This window comes from Pituophis catenifer, unplaced genomic scaffold (genome assembly GCF_029215685.1).
Source record: "Pituophis catenifer annectens isolate HBS135680 unplaced genomic scaffold, rPitCat1.0.hap2 SCAF_3, whole genome shotgun sequence".
NCBI lineage: Eukaryota > Metazoa > Chordata > Lepidosauria > Squamata > Colubridae > Pituophis > Pituophis catenifer.
The window spans coordinates 3,153,308-3,171,588 of record NW_027256883.1 but is presented as its reverse complement, the minus strand read 5'-3'; the positions used below and the strand labels follow the sequence as shown (position 1 = coordinate 3,171,588).

At 45.5% G+C, this 18,281-nt stretch overlaps 1 protein-coding gene across 2 annotated transcripts in view; it reads right to left on the bottom strand.

Moving 5' to 3' along the window:
- Nucleotides 1-341: 341 nt before the first annotated feature.
- LOC139315568 (lymphocyte antigen 6E-like) overlaps nt 342-18,281 on the bottom strand; it is a 30,217-nt gene continuing 12,277 nt past the window's right edge. The window contains exons 1-3 of one of the 2 annotated variants that reach the window (XM_070941959.1): nt 7,830-7,947; nt 3,376-3,495; nt 342-1,094 (exon numbers count right to left, since the gene is read on the bottom strand). In XM_070941959.1, the coding sequence (XP_070798060.1) occupies nt 886-1,094; nt 3,376-3,495; nt 7,830-7,875 (375 nt within the window). In that variant the 5' untranslated portion in view covers nt 7,876-7,947 and the 3' untranslated portion in view covers nt 342-885. Of the gene's footprint in view, nt 1,095-3,375; nt 3,496-7,829; nt 7,948-18,281 lie in introns of those variants that run through there. The other variant, XM_070941958.1, reaches the window with a different exon arrangement.

Sequence of the window (18,281 nt, the reverse complement as noted above, 5' to 3'; positions counted from 1 at the left end):
CTGGAGGTTTTCACAAATAGAGTGGATAAACATTTAACCAGCATGGGGAGTAAGATCTCCTGGCTTGAGTAGAGGGTTGGACTAAAAGACTACCAGGTTCCTATGTAACTGTGTGTGTCAAGTATTTGCAAGCCATTGGCACATATATCATACAGACACTAGTGGAGGCAGAAAGTGCCCCCACCCCTATGTGGAGTGTGTCTATTGATTTTTGTCGGGGCTCCCCAGAGAACAGGGCACGTCAATAAAAGATCGAATAATCGGCACCCTAAATAAAACACGATCCTGAAAAACCGTAGCGCGACATGTGCGAGGAAAGGAAGAAGAAACGAGAAAGGGCGTTGTTATGAATCAAAATGTTTATTCCATTCAAAAAGCCTATGGCACCGTCTCACAATCGTGCTTAATGCAAAATGTAATACATTTTAATGAGTTCAAATGTTAACAGAGTGAATGTAACAGACAAAAATGCATTTGCATAACAGACCTTCATCCAAAGCTGCGTATCTTCTCACCCGAGCAAAAACATTTTAAGGCCTCTGTAACGATTCCAAACTTTGCCACAGCAGCCTTAGGAGCAGTGTTTCTAGATCTCATTGGTGTTAAGATGTGTGGACGTCAACTCCCAGGAGTCCACACGCCTTAAAAAAAGCTCAATGGAGAATTTATGGCCCAAAGATTCCCTTTTTTATATATATATAGCTGTGCCTCCACCTCCCGACAACCCCAAGCGATGCTAGAAAACACAAACAAACAAAAAAGTATTTCCGTAAACCTAATAAAATCTCAGATTAAAAAAACAGAGCAGTCGAACTTGCATTCTCGAGACATGATTTCTGGGCCTCGTTGGGCCGCTCGATGCAGCCAGAGGGAGGGCGTAATCCCTCACAGCCTGGATCCAAAGAGATAGAAGAAACTGGCGAGCGTAGCCAAGGCCAACACCAGGTGGTTGATTTGGATGCTGTTGGCCCCGTTGGTGTTGCACAAAAACGAGGAACAGCAGCTGACCGACACAGCCGCAATGCCAATATTGATCCCGCCTTGGGGGCAAACCGGCACGCAGCCCTTGCTGATCGACTGCGTGGAATATTCACCTGTCCGGAAAGGGGGGGGCAAAAAAATAAGAAAGAAGGTCAAACTTTCGAGTGTTTATGGAAGAACAGAAGATACTTGTGGACTTATTGCGAGTCACATACAACAACAGATTGTTTTTTGTTTTTTGTTTTAATTTGATTTATATGCCGCCCTTCTCCGAAGACTCAGGGCGGCTTACAATGCGCTAAGCAATAGCCTTCATACTTTGTATATTTATACAAAGTCAGCTTATTGCCCCCACAAACTGGGTCCTCATTTTACCTACCTTAGAAAGGATGGAAGGCTGAGTCAACCTTGAGCCTGGTGAGATTTGAACTTGCAGTAATTGCAAGCAGTTGTTAATAACAGTGCTTTAGTCCACTGTACTACAGGCTCTTTATACAAAATATACTTTTGTATATTTATACAAAGTCAGCTTATTGCCCCCACAAACTGGGTCCTCAATTTACCTACCTTAGAAAGGATGGAAGGCTGAGTCAACCTTGAGCCTTGGCGAGATTCGAACCTGCAGTAATTGCAGGCAGCTGGTCTTAATAACCAGCTTAATAACAGGGTGCCTTAGACCACTGTACTACCAAGGCTCTTGTTAATAGAAAGCCTTCGTGGTTGGAAGTAAATAGGTAGCCTTCAACATAAAACCACAACTGAGCCCGTTGTTTTAAGCGAGACAGCCATTAAATAGGTTTTTGCCCCGTTCTACGACCTTCCTTGCCACCATCGTTAAGCGAATCACTGCAGTTCTTAAGTTGGTAACACAATGGTTAAGGGAATCTGGCTTCCCCTTTGACTTGGCTTGTCAGAAGGTCGCAAAAAGGAGACCACGTGACAATGGGACACATATATTTACAGTGACAAGAGCAAAAAAATTAAATAAATAAAGAGTTGGGAAGAAAATACAACATCCCTCAGTTCTGGGTATGATCTAGCACAGGGTTTCCCAAACTTTCTGGGTTGGTGGCTCGGCACGGGGGGGTAGAAGGAGGGTAAGAGGGGATGGTTTTGTGCGAGGGGTAGGCACACCTGCATACACAGTGTCATTCTGCCGTTGGAGCCTGAATCTGAGGAGGACGACGAGCTGGAGTTGGAGATCGAGAGGGCAGCTTCATTGGCTTCGGAGGAATGTGGGGAGGAGCAGGCCAAGGCAGTCCCAGGGTCCCTCAGGATTGGGACAGCTTGTTAGCAGGGAGGAACGGGGGCAGGATGATCGAGAGAGGGCAAGCAGTGGACACGAGGAGCGACGGAGCTCAGGCGATGAGCAAGGACTGCCCCCTCCTAATCCCCGAGCACGGAGAGTGGAGAGAAGTCGGGAACAGCGCAGGCTGACCCGACAACTCGGGAGGAGAGTGCCCCGCCCTTCTTCACAAGGCACACCTGAGGACTGAGATTTATGGAGACACTGTGGGGAGGGGAGTTTGTCGGAAACAAATGCTGAATTGGTAGAGTTTGGTGTGCCGGTATAGACAGTTGGCAGGACTGCTTGCTTCTTCCTGACTTTGTGGACTCGGTGACTTGTTTCCGACTTTGTGGACTTGTCGTTTGTTCCTTGGTTTGTGGACTCCTTTCCCTGTTCCTTTGCTTTGCTGGACTGGGCACAGCCAGAGGCTGCCCTGTGTGTGTGTGTGTGTGTGTGTGTGTGTGTGTGTGTGTGTGTGTGTGTGTGCTTTGCTCTGGAGCTTGCCAAGAACGTGGGAGCATTTGGGTGTGTGGGGGAAATCTGGAGCATTAAAGGGGAGTTTGAACTCTCAGCTGGCTGCGTGACCTTCGTGCTTTGTCCCGGGTCATCACACACAGCTTCCTTTGCGTGAGCGATGGGCGTGCGTGAGTAGAGCTGCGAGCCCTGGTGCCCGCCGCTTGTGTAAGCTGGACTGCGCGCACGCAAACAGACACGCACCAGCCCCTCCCCCACTCACATGGCCCGGTTCACTGGTGGGTTTCAAAACGTTTTTACTACCAGTTCTGTGGGTGTGGCTTGGTGGGCGTGGCAGGGGAAGGATACTGCAAAATCCCCATTTCTTCCCGATCAGCTGGGACTCGGGAGGCAGAGAATAGCTGGGGGAGGGGCCAATCAGAGGTGGTATTTACCGGTTCTCCAAACTATTCAAAATTTCGCCTACCGGTTCTCCAGAACCTGCTGAAACCCACCTCTGGCCCAGTTGTGAACTGGCCAAAGCCCGCTAGTAGGCCGTGGCCCAAAGGTTTGGGATCCCTGATTTAGCAGGCAAACCCTTGGAGGAAGTGATATGGTATTCCTGCCATTTCAACCCCGCCAAAGTAACGTACCAATCCCAGCGCCGGTATATGTGGTGGCGCAGTAGTTGTCCTGATCGGAACAGATTTGCCACCTCCAGCAGGCCCAGTTCGAGTCGACTCCGTCGCACGACCAACAGACCAGTGAGAAAACTGGAGGGGGGAAAAAAAGATTTCAGAAAGGTGAGATGTGCAGTGAAACTGTTCCATTTATTTTTACTTTCTCCCACCTTCATTATATTTAGAAATAACTCAAGGTGGCGATTTTCCCAACAACAACCCTGTGAGGTGGGCTGGGCTAAAAGAGAAGGACTGGCCCAAAGTCATCCACCTTCCTTTCATGGCTAAGATAGGATAAGAACTCACAGTCACCTGGTGATTGACCCAAAGTCACCCAATCAGCTTTCATGCTTAAGGTGGGACTAGAACTCACTAACTCCTGGTGATTGGCTCAAAGTCACCCAGCTGGTTTTCATGTTTAAGGCGGGACTAAAACTCACTTGTCTCCTGGTGATTGGTCCAGAACCCAACTAGCTTTCATGCTTAAGGCTTGGTAGGAGCCTTGGTAGCACCCTGTTATTAAGACCAGCTGCCTACAATTACTGCAGGTTCGAATCTCACCAGGCTCAAGGTTGACTCAGCCTTCCATCCTTTCTAAGGTAGGTAAATTGAGGACCCAGTTTGTGGGGGCAATAAGCTGACTTTGTATAAATATACAAAAGTATGAAGGCTATTGCTTAGCGCATTGTAAGCCGCCCTGAGTCTCCGGAGAAGGGCGGCATATAAATCTAATTAAAAAAAAGAAAAAGAAAAGGGCAGGACTAGAACTCATTACCTCCTGGTGATTGGCTCAAAGTCACCCAGCTGGTTTTCATGTTTAAGGAGGGACTAAAACTCACTTGTCTCCTGGTGATTGGTCCAGGACGCAACTAGCTTTCATGCTTAAGGCAGGACTAGAACTCACCACCTCCTAAGTCACCCAACTGGTTTTCATGCTTAAGGCTGGACTAGAACTCACTGTCTCCTCTTTTTTATTTTTTATTTTAATTTGATTTATATGCCGCCCTTCTCCGGAGACTCAGGGCGGCTTACAATGCGTTAAGCAATAGCCTTCATTCTTTTGTATATTTTTATACAAAGTCAGCTTATTGCCCTCACAAACTGGGTCCTCAATTTACCTACCTTAGAAAGGATGGAAGGTTGAGTCAATCTTGAGCCTGGCGAGATTCGAACTAGCAGTAATTGCAGGCAGCTGAATGATAATAACAGGCTATTAGTCTGCTGCGCCACCAGGCTCCTCTAGGACCCAACTGGCTCTAGGACCCAACAACTTTCATTTCAGACTATGAAAACCAACCAGGGGATTTTGGGTCAGTCAAATTATAAATGAGTTATTTATTTTAAAAAATAATTAAAACGAGATAATTTGTTAAAAACAAATCTTCAATACAGCTTCATTCCGTTTCTCGGTGCATCATTCCAACATTCATCCATCTGGTCTTGCAACCCCTGATTTAATAGCGAGGTAGAATCAAGATCACATGAAGGATCAGTACTGCTTTACAAAGCCTTAGTAAGACCACACCTAGAGTACTGCATCCAGTTCTGGTCACCACACTACAAAAAAGATGTTGAGACTCTAGAAAAAGTGCAGAGAAGAGCAACCAGGATGATGAGGGGACTGGAGACTAAAATATACTGTTAAGGATATTGTTGTGTTGACCAACCAGCAGAGCGTAGAGCACAGGGAAACGATGCTGAGAGCAATGAATAAAATACATACAAACTGGTTTATCAAAGTTTTTACTTTATCGTGAAAAACAATTTCATAGTCTTTAAACAATCCAAGTCTTTGCCATTCAAATCAGTCCAGTGATACAAAAGTCTTCTTACCATACAAAACAGCAGTAGGTAATAATAGCAGCACATACACGCTGATAACAGATCACGATGGTAGCATATCCAACCACGATGATAGCATCTCCACACACGATGGTAGCATATCATCAATGACTACATTTCAGCTCCCTTCTTAAATACAGTTACAACAGAGCTTATCCAATCAGGATACAATGACTCAGCATTACAATGACTCAGCAGTACTTCTTAAAGTCATAGAATACATATTCATGTTCAAGTCATAGAACACATATATTGTCCATATATTGCCTGGACAACCTGTTAGGCATACACCATATCCTAACACATACGAAGAACGGTTGCAGGAACTGGGCATGGCTAGTCTAGTGAAGAGAAGGACCAGGGGAGACATGATAGCAGTCTTCCAATATCTAAGGGGTGGCCGCAAAGAAGAGGGAGTCAAGCTATTCTCCAAAGCACCTGAGGATAGAACAAGAAGCAATGGGTGGAAACTAATCAAGGAGAGTAGCAACCTAGAACTAAGGAGAAATTTTCTAACGGTGAAAGCAACCGACCAATGGAACAGCTTGCCTTCAGATGTTGTGGATGCTCCATCACTGGAGGATTTTAAGAAGAGACTGGATAACCATTTGTCTGGAATGGTATAGGGTCTTCTGCTTGAGCAAAGGGTTGGACTAGAAGATCTCCAAGGTCCCTTCCAACTCCTAACCCTTAAAATACCCAATAGAAGCAGTGCATTGCAAGTAATGCCCGTAACTAATATTCTGACGTTGCCTTTTTTGGGGGTGGTATGGGGAGAGTTTATAGAGGTGGGGGCTTTCCCACAAAATAGGTATATTAATCCTTAAACTCTTTACTTTAAAACTTTCGCAGTACGGATCCCACCTGAAGGTAGAAAAATAGAAGAGATTCACACAGCATCCCTGTAAAGCTAGAGATCGCCACCTGCTGGCCATCAGCTCACACTGGCGGCGCTATTGCCACCTGCTGGCGATCAGCTGATACTGCAGGCCTCCATAAGAGAAAATTGCAATAAAGAATCCAAAATTATTACTGTTAACAATAGAAAGCCACTGGAGCCTGGGGAGGGCGAAAAACGGGCCTACCGGGCCCACTGTACCATCGCGTGCCAAAAGTGGGAGAAGCGCAGGGAGGGATTACGTGCGCATGTGTGTGGGGGCAGGTATGGGCACACGCACGCATGAAACCCCCCCCACACACACACACACACATACACCCCACTTTTAGCACGTGACGGCAAAAAGGTTAGCCATCACTGCTATATGCCATTCTGGACAAATAGCTGTAAAGTCAAGTCAATGAAATGTAATTTTAAAAAATAGGTAAAATACTAAAGGAGTTAAGCCTGAGAAGACCCGCATGCAAACTTTGCCCAGGGAAGTTTCCATAAAACCATGAAACAACTTTCCTTTTTTGCTTCCCACCCACTCTCTTTTTGTTATATTTGGATTTGTTCCCAAGGGCATCCTTTGTTTGCAAAGAAAGCCATTCAGTGCCCTTCTCTCTCTCTTTCTCTCTCTCTCTCTCTCTCAAAAAAAAAAAAAAAAAAGACACAGCATAAAGACAGTCTGTAAAATTGCCTGTTGCTCCTGCCTGCTCTCTTTGTTCAGCTTTTAGCTTTCGATTTCCTAGCCTGGTTATTAAAATAACCTGCAAGGACATGCCTAAAACAAAACAAAAAAATAAACAATTGCATATTTCTCTTTCTTTCCAATTCAGATTTCCTGTCGGGTTCTTAGCTTTCGATTTCCTAGGCTGGCTGGCTGGCTTCAACACGTTGTTAAGAACAGCCTTAAAATACACAAATTAAAACAAAGATCTCTGTTTCTCTTTCTTTCCCACCCAGCTTTCCCGTCAGGCTTTTAGCTTTCGATTTCCTCGGCTGGTTTGCTTCAACAGCTTTCGCAAGGAAAGCCTTAAAATACATAAATATATTTCAAAAATGTGTGTTTCATTTTCTTTCTTTCTTTCTTTCCCAGCCAGCTTTCCCTTCAGATTTTTAGCTTTCCATTTCCCAGTTTTGTTGAATCATTGACAAGGGCAACATTTAAAAAAACAAAAAGGAAAGCTAAGGACACGAGGAAGGCCAGTCCTTACAAGGACCGATGCTTATCAGAAGGCAAGGAGAATAAGGGACCTTGGCAAGGAGTTGGAAGGGACCTTGGAGGTCTTCTAGTCCAACCTCCAGCAGGAGATCCGGTACCCTTTCAGACAAATGGCTGTCCAATCTGTTTTTTGCTCCAGGGTTGGAGCAAATACAACTTCTGGTGGCAAGCTGTTCTGTTGCAGGAATAATGAGACTCAGACCTCGGAATCAAAAAGGACTTGTATTTATTTGCGCAAAAGGTTCAGAGCAATAAAGCCGTAGCAACATCTGAACCCCCTTCTTACGGAACAACGAACACTTATATACTTATCAAAAGTAGCCAAACACGGAAATATAGCATATCAGTCATTGATTGGTTATATTAGTTATAGCCCCCCCCCCCGTAGCCCTCCCCTGTTGCTCTGTTAAAAAAAGCTAAATATCTTGCTCCCCCCTTCGTACAGAATGAGGTCACAGCTATCTTGCAGGAAGTACCTACGTTTCCAGCAGCTCGTTGAATAACGGTGAACTTTGCGGTTTGACATTTTCCACCTCCTTCACACCTTTTATTATCTAAAAAGCAATCTTTTATAAGCTACTTTTTCATTCTGTCTCAGTTCCACTGGTTAATTGTTCTAACTATCAGGAAATTTCTCCTTGATTCTAAGTTGCTTCTCTTCTTGATTAGTTTCCACCCATTGCTTCTTGTCCTGCCCTCAGGGGCTTTGGAGAATAGCTTGACTCCCTCTTCTTTGTGGCAACCCCTGAGATATTGGAAGGCTGCTATCATGTCTCCCCTGGTCTTTCTTTTCATTAAACTAGACACACCCAATTCCTGCAACCGTTCTTCATATGTTTTAGCCTCCAGCCCCTTAATCATCTTGGTTGCTCTTCTCTGCACTCTTTCCAAAGTCTCAATATCTTTTTTTATATTGTGGTGACCAAAACTGTACAGGTAGGTAGTCCTCGATTTACAGGTTCATTTAGTGACCGTTCAAAGTTATAACACTGACTATTGGGGGCGAGTCCTTGGCCCCCACAGAAAGGGCTTGCAATCTGGGAGTCCTCCTGGATATGCAGCTGTCCTTGGAGGAACATCTGACGGCTGTAACCAGGGAGACCTTTTATCAGGTTCGCCTGATTGGCCAGTTGCGGCCCTTTCTTGATCGGGATTCCCTGTGCACAGTCACTCACGCCCTCGTCACCTCTCGCCTGGACTACTGCAACGCTCTCTACATGGGGCTCCCCTTGAGGGGCACCCGGAGGCTCCAGCTGGTCCAGAACGCAGCAGCGCGGGTAGTGATGGGAGCAGCATGGCGCTCCCATGTAACACCGCTCCTGCACGAGCTGCACTGGCTCCCGGTGGTCTTCCGGGTGCGCTTCAAGGTGTTGGTTATCACCTTTAAAGCGCTCCATGGCATAGGACCTAGTTATCTTCGAGACCGCCTGCTGCTACCGACGACCTCCCACCGACCCGTGCGCTCCCACAGAGAGGGCCTCCTCAGGGTGCCATCAGCCAAACAATGTAGGCTGGTGACCCCCAGGGGGAGGGCCTTCTCTGTGGGGGCACCTACCCTCTGGAACCAACTGCCCCCTGAGATAAGGAGAATCCAAGACCTCGGTGCCTTCCGCCGTGCCCTTAAAACCCACTTTTTCCAGCAAGCCGGGCTGGCTTAAGAAGAAATTTTTAAATTTTAAATTTTTTAAATGTTTTAATTGGTTTGTGGTTTTTTAAATTTTGGGCCAAATTTATATATATTTTAATTGTTTTTAATATTTGTATTTCATGTTTTTAATTCTGGCTGTGCACCGCCCTGAGTCCTCAGGGAGAAGGGCGGTATATAAATTGAAAATAAATAAATAAAATAAATAAATAACAGTTCTGAAACAACTTAACTTATGACTGTTTTTCACACTTACTGACCACTGCCACATCCCCCATGGTCATCTGATCAAAATTCAGATTGCTCAGCAACTGATTCGTATTTATGACGGCTGCAGTGTCCTGGGGTCATGTGATCCCCTCTTGCGACAAGCAACATAACTGTATTTTAACTGTATTTTAATATTTGTACTTGATGTTTTTACTTGGCTGTTCACCGCCCTGAGTCCTCAGGGAGAAGGGCGGTATACAAATTTAAAATAAAATAAAATAAAATAAAATAAAATAAATATGCAATATTCTAGGTGTGGTCTTACCAAGGGATAATAAATTGGTATTTTATAAAAGAACATCTTTACTCCAAGTAAAGATGCACAGGTACTGTATAGGTGGTACCTTGCTCAATAGTAGTAACTGTGAGTGGGATCTTGGAGTCCTAGTAGACAACCATTTAAATATGAGCCAGCCGTGTGCAGCAGCTGCCAAAAAAGCCAACACAATCCTAAACTGAGTTAACAGAGGGATGGAATCAAGATTACATGAAGTGTTAATACTACTTATAATGCCTTGGTAAGGCCGCACTTGGAATATTGCATTCAGTTTTGGTCGCCATGATGTAAAAAAGATGTTGAGACTTTAGAAAGAGTGCAGAGAAGAGCAACAATGATGATTAGGGGACTGGAGGCTAAAACATAGGAAGAACAGTTGCAGGAACTGGGTATGTCTAGTTTTAATGAAGAGAAGGACTAGGGGAGACAGGAGAGCAGTGTTCCAGCATCTCAGGGGCTGCCCCAAAGAAGAGGGAGTCAAGCTCTTCTCCAAAGCACCAGAAGGCAGGACAAGAAGCAATGGGTGGAAACTAATCAAGGAGAGAAGCAACTTAGAACTAAGGAGAAACTTCCTGACAGTTAGAACAATTAACCAGTGGAACAGCTTGCCTCGAGAAGTTGTGAATGCTCCAACACTGGAAGTTTTTAAGAAGATGTTGGACAATCATTTGTCTGAAATGATATAGGTTTCCTGGCTGAGCAGGGGGTTGGACTAGAAGACCTCCAAGGTCCCTTCCAACTCTATTACTCTGTTATTCTCCTTGCCTTCTGATAAGCATTGGCCTTCCTCGGGTCCTTAGCTTTCCTTTTTGTTTTTTAAAGGTTGCCCTTGTCAATGATTCAACAAAACTGGGAAATGGAAAGCTAAAAATCTGAAGGGAAAGCTGGCTGGGAAAGAAAGAAAAAGAAAACACACATTATTTTAATTCTAAATCCTTTGCACACAATCAAATCTAGAGCTTCTACATGCTTCTTCTTGAACCCGAGGCAGACCCGTCCTCCAGAAAGCTGTTTTAAAAGATTTCCCAGCATGCACAGTTAGGCCATGTCCTTCAGCATGTAGAGATAACCTGCGCAGGTAGTCCTCGAGTTATAACCGAGCGCTTAGCAACCATTCAAAGTTACGACGGAGCCCCCAGACGGTACTTAGGAGCCAGATGCAAAGTTCTGAGAGATGCCCCTCCCTCGGAGGGGGGGGGGTGGTTTGTCATGTGATCACATTTTAGGTATTCGCCAATCCACCCGCTTTTAATCCCGTAACACATTTATGACTCTTTTTTTGGTTGGAAAGTGGCATTTGCTTCTGGTTTCCGGCGTAAAAAGGCCCCCGGAAGTCACTGGACTCACTTACCGACTGCAGCATTTGCTTTGCGACTGCCGCAAAAAGTCATGCAATTAGTCACGTGATGACCTGCTGAACGACTACAATGCCAGGCTCAATTTGCGGTCGCAAATCAACAATTCCTTCAGTGGCCGTTCAAAGTTACAACGGCGCTGACAAAAAGGTGAGCTATGACCATTTTTCGCACTTATGACCTTTGCAGCATCCCCAACCCCACCCCCGGTCGTGTGATCAAAATTCAGACGCTTGGCAACTGGTTCATACTTATGACCGTCGTTGTGTCATGTTGAGGTCGTGTGATCCCTTTTTGGGACCTTCCGACAAGCGAAGTCAATGGGGGAAGCCAGATTCACTTTAACAACCGGTTGACTCACTTACCAATGGCAGTGATTCGCTTAACAACGGTGGCAAGAAAGGTCGTAAAATGGGCTATAGCTCACTTGACAAATGTCTCACTTAACAAGAGATATTTTGGGCTCCAAGTAGAGGTCGTAAGTAGAGGCTATCTCTACCTGTACTCATCCTTAACTCCTACGCCCGCCCTAGTCAACTGCTTCTTCTTGGGATGACACCTTCTTCTCAAGATTGGCCAACAGGCGGCCTTGCAAATAACCCTGAACTATAACTCCCAGCACCCTTCTCTACCCCTTTCCTGGATTGGGAGATGTGGCTCAGCTACTTCTACAAAGCAACTCACAGCTCACTTTCTCTGGCTCGCTGTGAACTGGGAGATCGGGTTTTAATCTCTTGAAGACACCTTCTTGGGTTGACCGTCAAAGTCCACATTCTTTCCTCCTGAGATAAGTGTTCCTGGCACTGATCCTCCCCACCCTCCACCCTCCCTCCCTCTCATGACTTCAACCGTCAAGGTTGCAAAATCCCCCCGCCCTCCGCCTGTTTCATCCATGACTCCATGGAGACAATCTTAGACCCCTGGATTTAACCATGTTGTGGAGTGAACTCTTACAGAATTGCCACATGGAGACTTTGAGAATCTGGTTTGGTGGTTAGGAAAAGCTAGCAAGCTTTTTATTCGTATTATTATTATTATTTTTTTAAAGGAAACGAGCCACAAATTACAACTTGGAAAATAAAAAGTTGGTTCTGACAAATACAATTCTTCCAAGCGGAATGGCCTTCTCAGCTGAGTAACTGAAGGTCTATCTGTGGGTTTCTACCCCATCTTCTGGCTGGGGAGGAGTGGGCAAATCATGGAGCCTTCAAAGCTCATTCCGAGCTGAGTTACTCAAGACTTGGCAGATGGGCTGAAATACTTCGCCGGGTGTTCCCCCTGCCCTCCCTCTCACCCTTCTAGATGTGGCCTCCTAACCAGATGGCCGTGTTTCTTCACTCTCACCAACTTCCCTGTTTCTGTCCTGCTTTCATATCCTCATTTGGGGAAGTTCTCAATTCTGGATGGACTGTTTGTGTACACCCACTTACTCTAGGGCAATGTTTGTTGACCATTGTCTAGACTTCTTGGCTCTTCTAAGTTTCTTGGTTGTTCTCTTTTTGGAGGAGCCTCAATGCTGGTTGGAGATGGGCCACCATCTTGGCTGTAGAGCAGGATCTCCCAACCAAGCCCAGCTGAAGATGGGTGGACAACTCTCAGAATTTCTCATCCAGCTGGCTGAGGAATTCTGGGAGTTGAAGTCCACAAGTCATAAAGTTACCAAGGGTTAGAGACCCCTGCTGTAGAGTATATTTCCCAATCTTGGCAAATTAAAGGTGGGTGGGCTTCAACTCCCAGAATTCCTCAACCAGCTGGCTGAGGAATTCTGGGAGTTGAAGTCCACAAGTCATAAAGTTGTCAGGGTTGGAGACCCCTGCTCTACAGCCAAGATCTGCCCTCATGGTGGTCCATCTCCAACCAGCACTGGGGCTCCTCCAAAAACTGAGCAACCAAGAAACTGAGAAGACCCAAGAAGCCCAAAGACTGCTCTAAAGGCAGGATACCACACTCAACCCAACAAATGTTTCTTCAACCCACCAACCTTGAGAGTCTACAGCATTGACCATTTCTGATCCATTGTGCATGGAGATCAAGGCAGCTTATAGATCAGTTCTTCAGTTTTGGAGGTGGCCTCCATAACAAATTTGGAAAAGGTAAGGGAGGTGTTGCAATTCTTTGCAGCCTTTTTCTACCTAAAATGAACCTGAGAAACCGCTGAGGAGCAAAGACACCTCCACAGATCAATATAAAGCTTTCCCAGAATGTGTTAACGCATACTCTCCCACTCACGACAGAATTCCTGCCACCCAAATTTAGCCCAAAACAAGATGGAGATGCCAGGAGCAAGGAAGAAATTGTTGTGGTCTGCCAGCAGCCTGCGGAGCTGGCAGCAGAGTCGGACAGTGAGGAGGCTGGAGAGGACAAATGGGCCAGTCCTGGAGTCTGGGGAAGGCTCGGACAAGGGCTCTGCGTCAAAGACAGAGAAAGGGCCATCTGGGAGGTACGTGCTGCCTCCGGATCCTCCAGAGTCGGACCTCAGTGAGGTAGAGGAACAGGGGGAGCCTATTCCCAGTGTGTGCATGCGCAGAGCTGCCAGAAGGCAAGAACAATTAAAACAAAAGGGACAACTCAGGAGTAAGGCTGCGAGATGATTGGCCCCTCCCATAAGGCTTAAAAGAGGAGCAAAGGCATGTGGGCTTTTGCAGGAAGCAACTTTGTTCATTCTGTGCAGTTTAAAGCCTGAAGCTCTGTTTGATTCTGGATTCCGTGTGGCTTTGCCAAGTAGGTCTTTGGCAGCGTGTCAAGGGAGATAAAGGTGGATGATTAACCCGAAAGGACTTTTTGCAACTAATTGGGACTCAGCTGCGAATGAACAGAATTCACAGCTGTTGCAATAAAAGAGGTTTTAGGGACTACTCATGGGTTTTAATGACTCAGGAAGCCTAGGTCAGAACAGAAATCTCCTGTGGCATGCTTCAATTAAATCAGTGTTGTTGTTGTTTTCAAACATTTATTTATTTATTTATTTCATTTCATTTGATTTCTATACCGCCCTATTCCCGAAGGACTCAGGGCGGTGCACAGCCAAACAATAAAATACATACATACAAAATTTAAAAGTGGAATTAAAATCAAATTAAATAGTTTTGGCCCAGACAAATTAAAACCCCAATCAATTTAAAACCAATTTTAAAATTTGAATATATAAAATACTAAAAAATATTTAAAAAATTAAAAATCTTTTATAAAAGAGGGAGAAAATTAGGCCAGGCCCGCCTGGTGAAATAAAAAGGTTGGGCAACTTTTAAGACCATCGGGCTCCCCTTGAGGAGCACCCGGAGGCTCCAACTGGCACAGAGTGCGGCCGCGCGGGTGGTTATGGGAGCAACATGGCGCTCCCGTGTGACACCTCTCCTGCGCGAGTTGCACTGGCTCCCGGTGGTCTTCCGGGTGCACTTCAAGGTTTGGTTATCACCTTTAGAGGGTTCCATGGCTTAGGACCTGGTTATTTACGGGACCGCCTACTACCACAAGCAGCCTCCCACTGGCCGGTACGCTCTCATAGAGAGGGACTCCTCCGGGTGCCGTCAGCTAAACAATGTCGACTGGCGGCCCCCAGGGGGAGAGCCTTCTCTGTGGGGGCACCCCCTATCTGGAACAAGCTCCCCCCAGAGATACGGAGGATCCCGGATCTGCGCACTTTCCGCCGTGCTCTTAAGACCCTCCTATTCCAGCAAGCTGGCCTGGCCTAATTTTCTCCCCTGTTTTAAAATTCTTTTAAATCGAAATTTTAATCTGTTTTAAATTATTGGGATTTTTAATTGTCCCGGGCTAAATTATTTAATCTGGTTTTAATTATGTCTTTTAACTTTTGTATCTATGTATTTTATTTTGTGCCTGTTCACTCCTCTGAATCCTTCGGGAGTAGGGCGGTATATAAATCTAATAAAACAAACGAGCAAAACAAACAAACAAATCTCTGGATTTCAACTCCCAGAATTCCTCAGGCAGCATATCGGGAGGGGAGTCCTGGGAATTGGGGAGCTTGCTGTATATTTATTTATTTATTTATTAAATATTCGTGCGGCCCATCTCTTCTATAAGGTCATTCTGGGCGGGTTAGGGTTAGAGTTGTGGTGACAATGCAGATTTTTTTTTTTTGAGGAACTGAGTGGGAGATTTTGACTTCTCCACCCTATTAAAAAAAAGTTCAGACATTTAGAGCTCGTTATGAGCTCATTTGCATGTTTTCCGCTCTTTGTTGCTAAATAAAGAAGGGGTGGGAAATAAAACCTATTCACACAGTTGCACAGCTGCGAAAATCTCAAGACTTTCGGTTCTCAAAATCATGTGCAGACTCATCATGGTCAGCTCCTGCAGTCTCGTGACCCACAGCAGAACAACAGACTGGGAAGGGACCTTGGAGGTCTCCTAGTCTAACCCCCTGCCTCCAGCAAGAAGACCCTGTACCATTTCAGACAAATGGTTGTCCACCATCTTCTTAAAATCCTCCATTAGGAAAAGATGAGAAATGTGCAGAAATGAACAGATTAACGCTTGCAATTAAGGAGAAAGAACAAACTGAATATGATATGATATGGGAATTATTTTATCAATGGTTAAGAGAATAAAAATGGAAGCTGGAAATAAAAGGAGGAGTAGAAAATATGTTGAGATAGAGATGTAAACGATACGATGGTTGTTATTATTATGGCTATTAGGATTATTATGCTTAATATTATTATTATGTTCTTATTAGAAGATAAGTTAAGAGGGAAAAATGAATAGGTTTACTATGTTCAATGCTACAATTGTAAGATCAGAGCATTAATGTCAATATAATGAATGATGTTGTAAATCTTGGTGATGATTGCACAGAGGGAATTAAGAGAAGATGGAATGTTTACCGTATTTTTCGGAGTATAAGACGCTGCGGATTATAAAACGCACCTACCTTTTTTGGTGAGAAAAAGAAGAAAAAGAAATCTGCCTCCCCCAGCAATTTTGCCTCGTTGCAGCAAACTGCCTGCTTTACTTTCATTTTCGTTTTCAGCATAGCTTGATTAGCACAAGAAAAAAAAATCTGCTCCCAGCAAATTACCTCCTTGCAGCAAGCAGCAGAGGCCCGGCACAGCAATAGGCATTGGCAATCCCTGCAGCCAGAAACAGCTGAGACTCGGGAGGCCGATCCAAGGGACAATCAACTTGTGCTAATTAGGCTGTGCTGAAGCTGAAATCGGCTGTTTCTTCTTGCTGCTTGCTGCAAGGAGGTAAATTGCTGGGGGGGGCAGAGGCCAGAGGGTGGGGGCCAGTGGGTGGGCGGGGCTACATTCGGTGTATAAGATGCACCCAAATTTTCACCCCCTTTTGGGGGGGGAAAGGTGCAGTCTTATACTCTGAAAAATATGGTATATTAAAAACAAACAAACAAACAAACAAACACCCTCCAGTGATGGAGACACCCACAACTTCTGGGGGCAAAGCCATTCCACTGATTAATCGTTCTTGCTGTCAGGAAATTCCTCCTTCGTTCTCCGTTTGCTTCTCAAATTCAAAGTCAAATCTTTCTTGTCAGCGCACAACATATGTACAATGAGATTGGTTGAGCTCCGTCAGCGCACCCCCACCAGCGGTGGGTTCCTCCCGGTTCAGTCCGGTTCGGCCGAGCCGGTAGCGGTGACGATATGACGTCACCGAACCGGTTCTCCCCTCCCGCCCTCCCACCCCCCCCACATTATTCTTACCTTTTATTTGGTCCCACCCCCCAATCTATTGCTGCCTCCTGAGTCCCAGATGATGACTAGAGGGAAAAAAACTGTTTAAACTCTTGCCGCGGGGCTTCAAAGGGCCGCCCTACAGCTGATCAGTGTTAAAAGCAAACAAATGAGTCGGGTCGCAAGTGCGAGAACTTGGTCGTAAGTGCGAGGACCTTCCAGAAATGACTCTGACCAGCTAGCTACGCCCACCTAGTCGCATGACCTCCAAGCCACACCCACAAAATAAGCCACGCCCACAGAACCGGTAGTAAAAAAAATTTAGAACCCACCCCTGACCCCCACCCAACACGATACAACTCACAGTGAAGACAGAAAATCCCTAAACCCAATAAATCATACTAACAAAACACCCAGTCCTCTTGCACCAGTGTGAACATGTTACACATTGCCCCGGCCCTGCAGTCCATCATACTACGTAGTTATGATGTTATTTCTCATTCGGGAGTCTTGAAAGTTTTTATCCCACGGATAAAAACTGTTCTTCAGCCTGCAGCCTTCTCGCCTTTATTCTCTCCCCCATTTCACGCGACACAAATCACTAACCAAGATTAACACCAAACAGTTTTTAGCGCTGAAGCAGGCCAGCGAGGCAGCCCGTTCCCGTCTGCACTGTTGAACTTCTTTTATCACTCTTATCCGACCAGCTACATTGCTGGAAAAACGCCCTTGGCTCCGTGCTGTCCCTTAAACCTTGCTTCTTATGTCAATGAACTGTGAGATGAGGTTTTCCGAAAAACGGCTCAGCAGAATTGGCAAGATTTCCCCCTTTTTGGTAGAAAAAGCTGTCTTTATTGCCTCAAAAAATCTCAGAACAAGGCTCCATTCAGCCGTCGGTGGGGGAAAAAAATAATAAAATTCCTTCCAACAAGGAACTGCCAAACAAGCTAACAGTAAACAGTCCACGATCTTCTCCCAGCAACACTGGCAAGGGCAAGGCACTAAAGCACGGGTGGGGAACGATGGCCCTTTTTTTGACTTGTGGACTTCGATTCCCAGAATCCCTGAGCTAGCTAGGCCGGCTCAGGGATTCTGGGAGTTTCCAAGTCATAAAGGGGCCCTAGTTCAAATTGAAAGCAAAGCATGCTCCTTACAAGCACTGATGATGCTACCTAGCTAGGTAATGAAATGCCTACAAAGCAAACAACCAAGCCCAGAGAGCATCAAGAACCCCACATAATCTCTTCTTCCTCCTCCTCCTCCTCTTCTACACAAACCTCACTCCCTCACTTCTAGCACTGATGATGCTACCTAGTTAGGTAATGAAATGTCTACACAGCAAACAACCAAGCCCAGAGAGCATCAAGAACTCCACATAATCTCCTCCTCCTCCTCTTCTTCTTCTTCCTCCTCCTCCTCCTATTACTACTTCTACTACTATTACTACTTCTTCTCCTTCTCCTCCTCCTCCTCCTCCTATTACTACTTCTACTACTATTACTACTTCTTCTCCTTCTCCTCCTCCTCCTCCTCCTACTATTACTACTTCTACTACATTACTACTTCTTCTCCTCCTCTTCTTCTTCCTCCTCCTCCTCCTCCTATTACTACTTCTACTACATTACTACTTCTTCTCCTTCTCCTCCTTCTCCTCTTCTTCTTCATCTTCTTCCTCCTCCTCTTCCTCCTCCTCCTACTATTACTACTTCTACTATATTACTACTTCTTCTC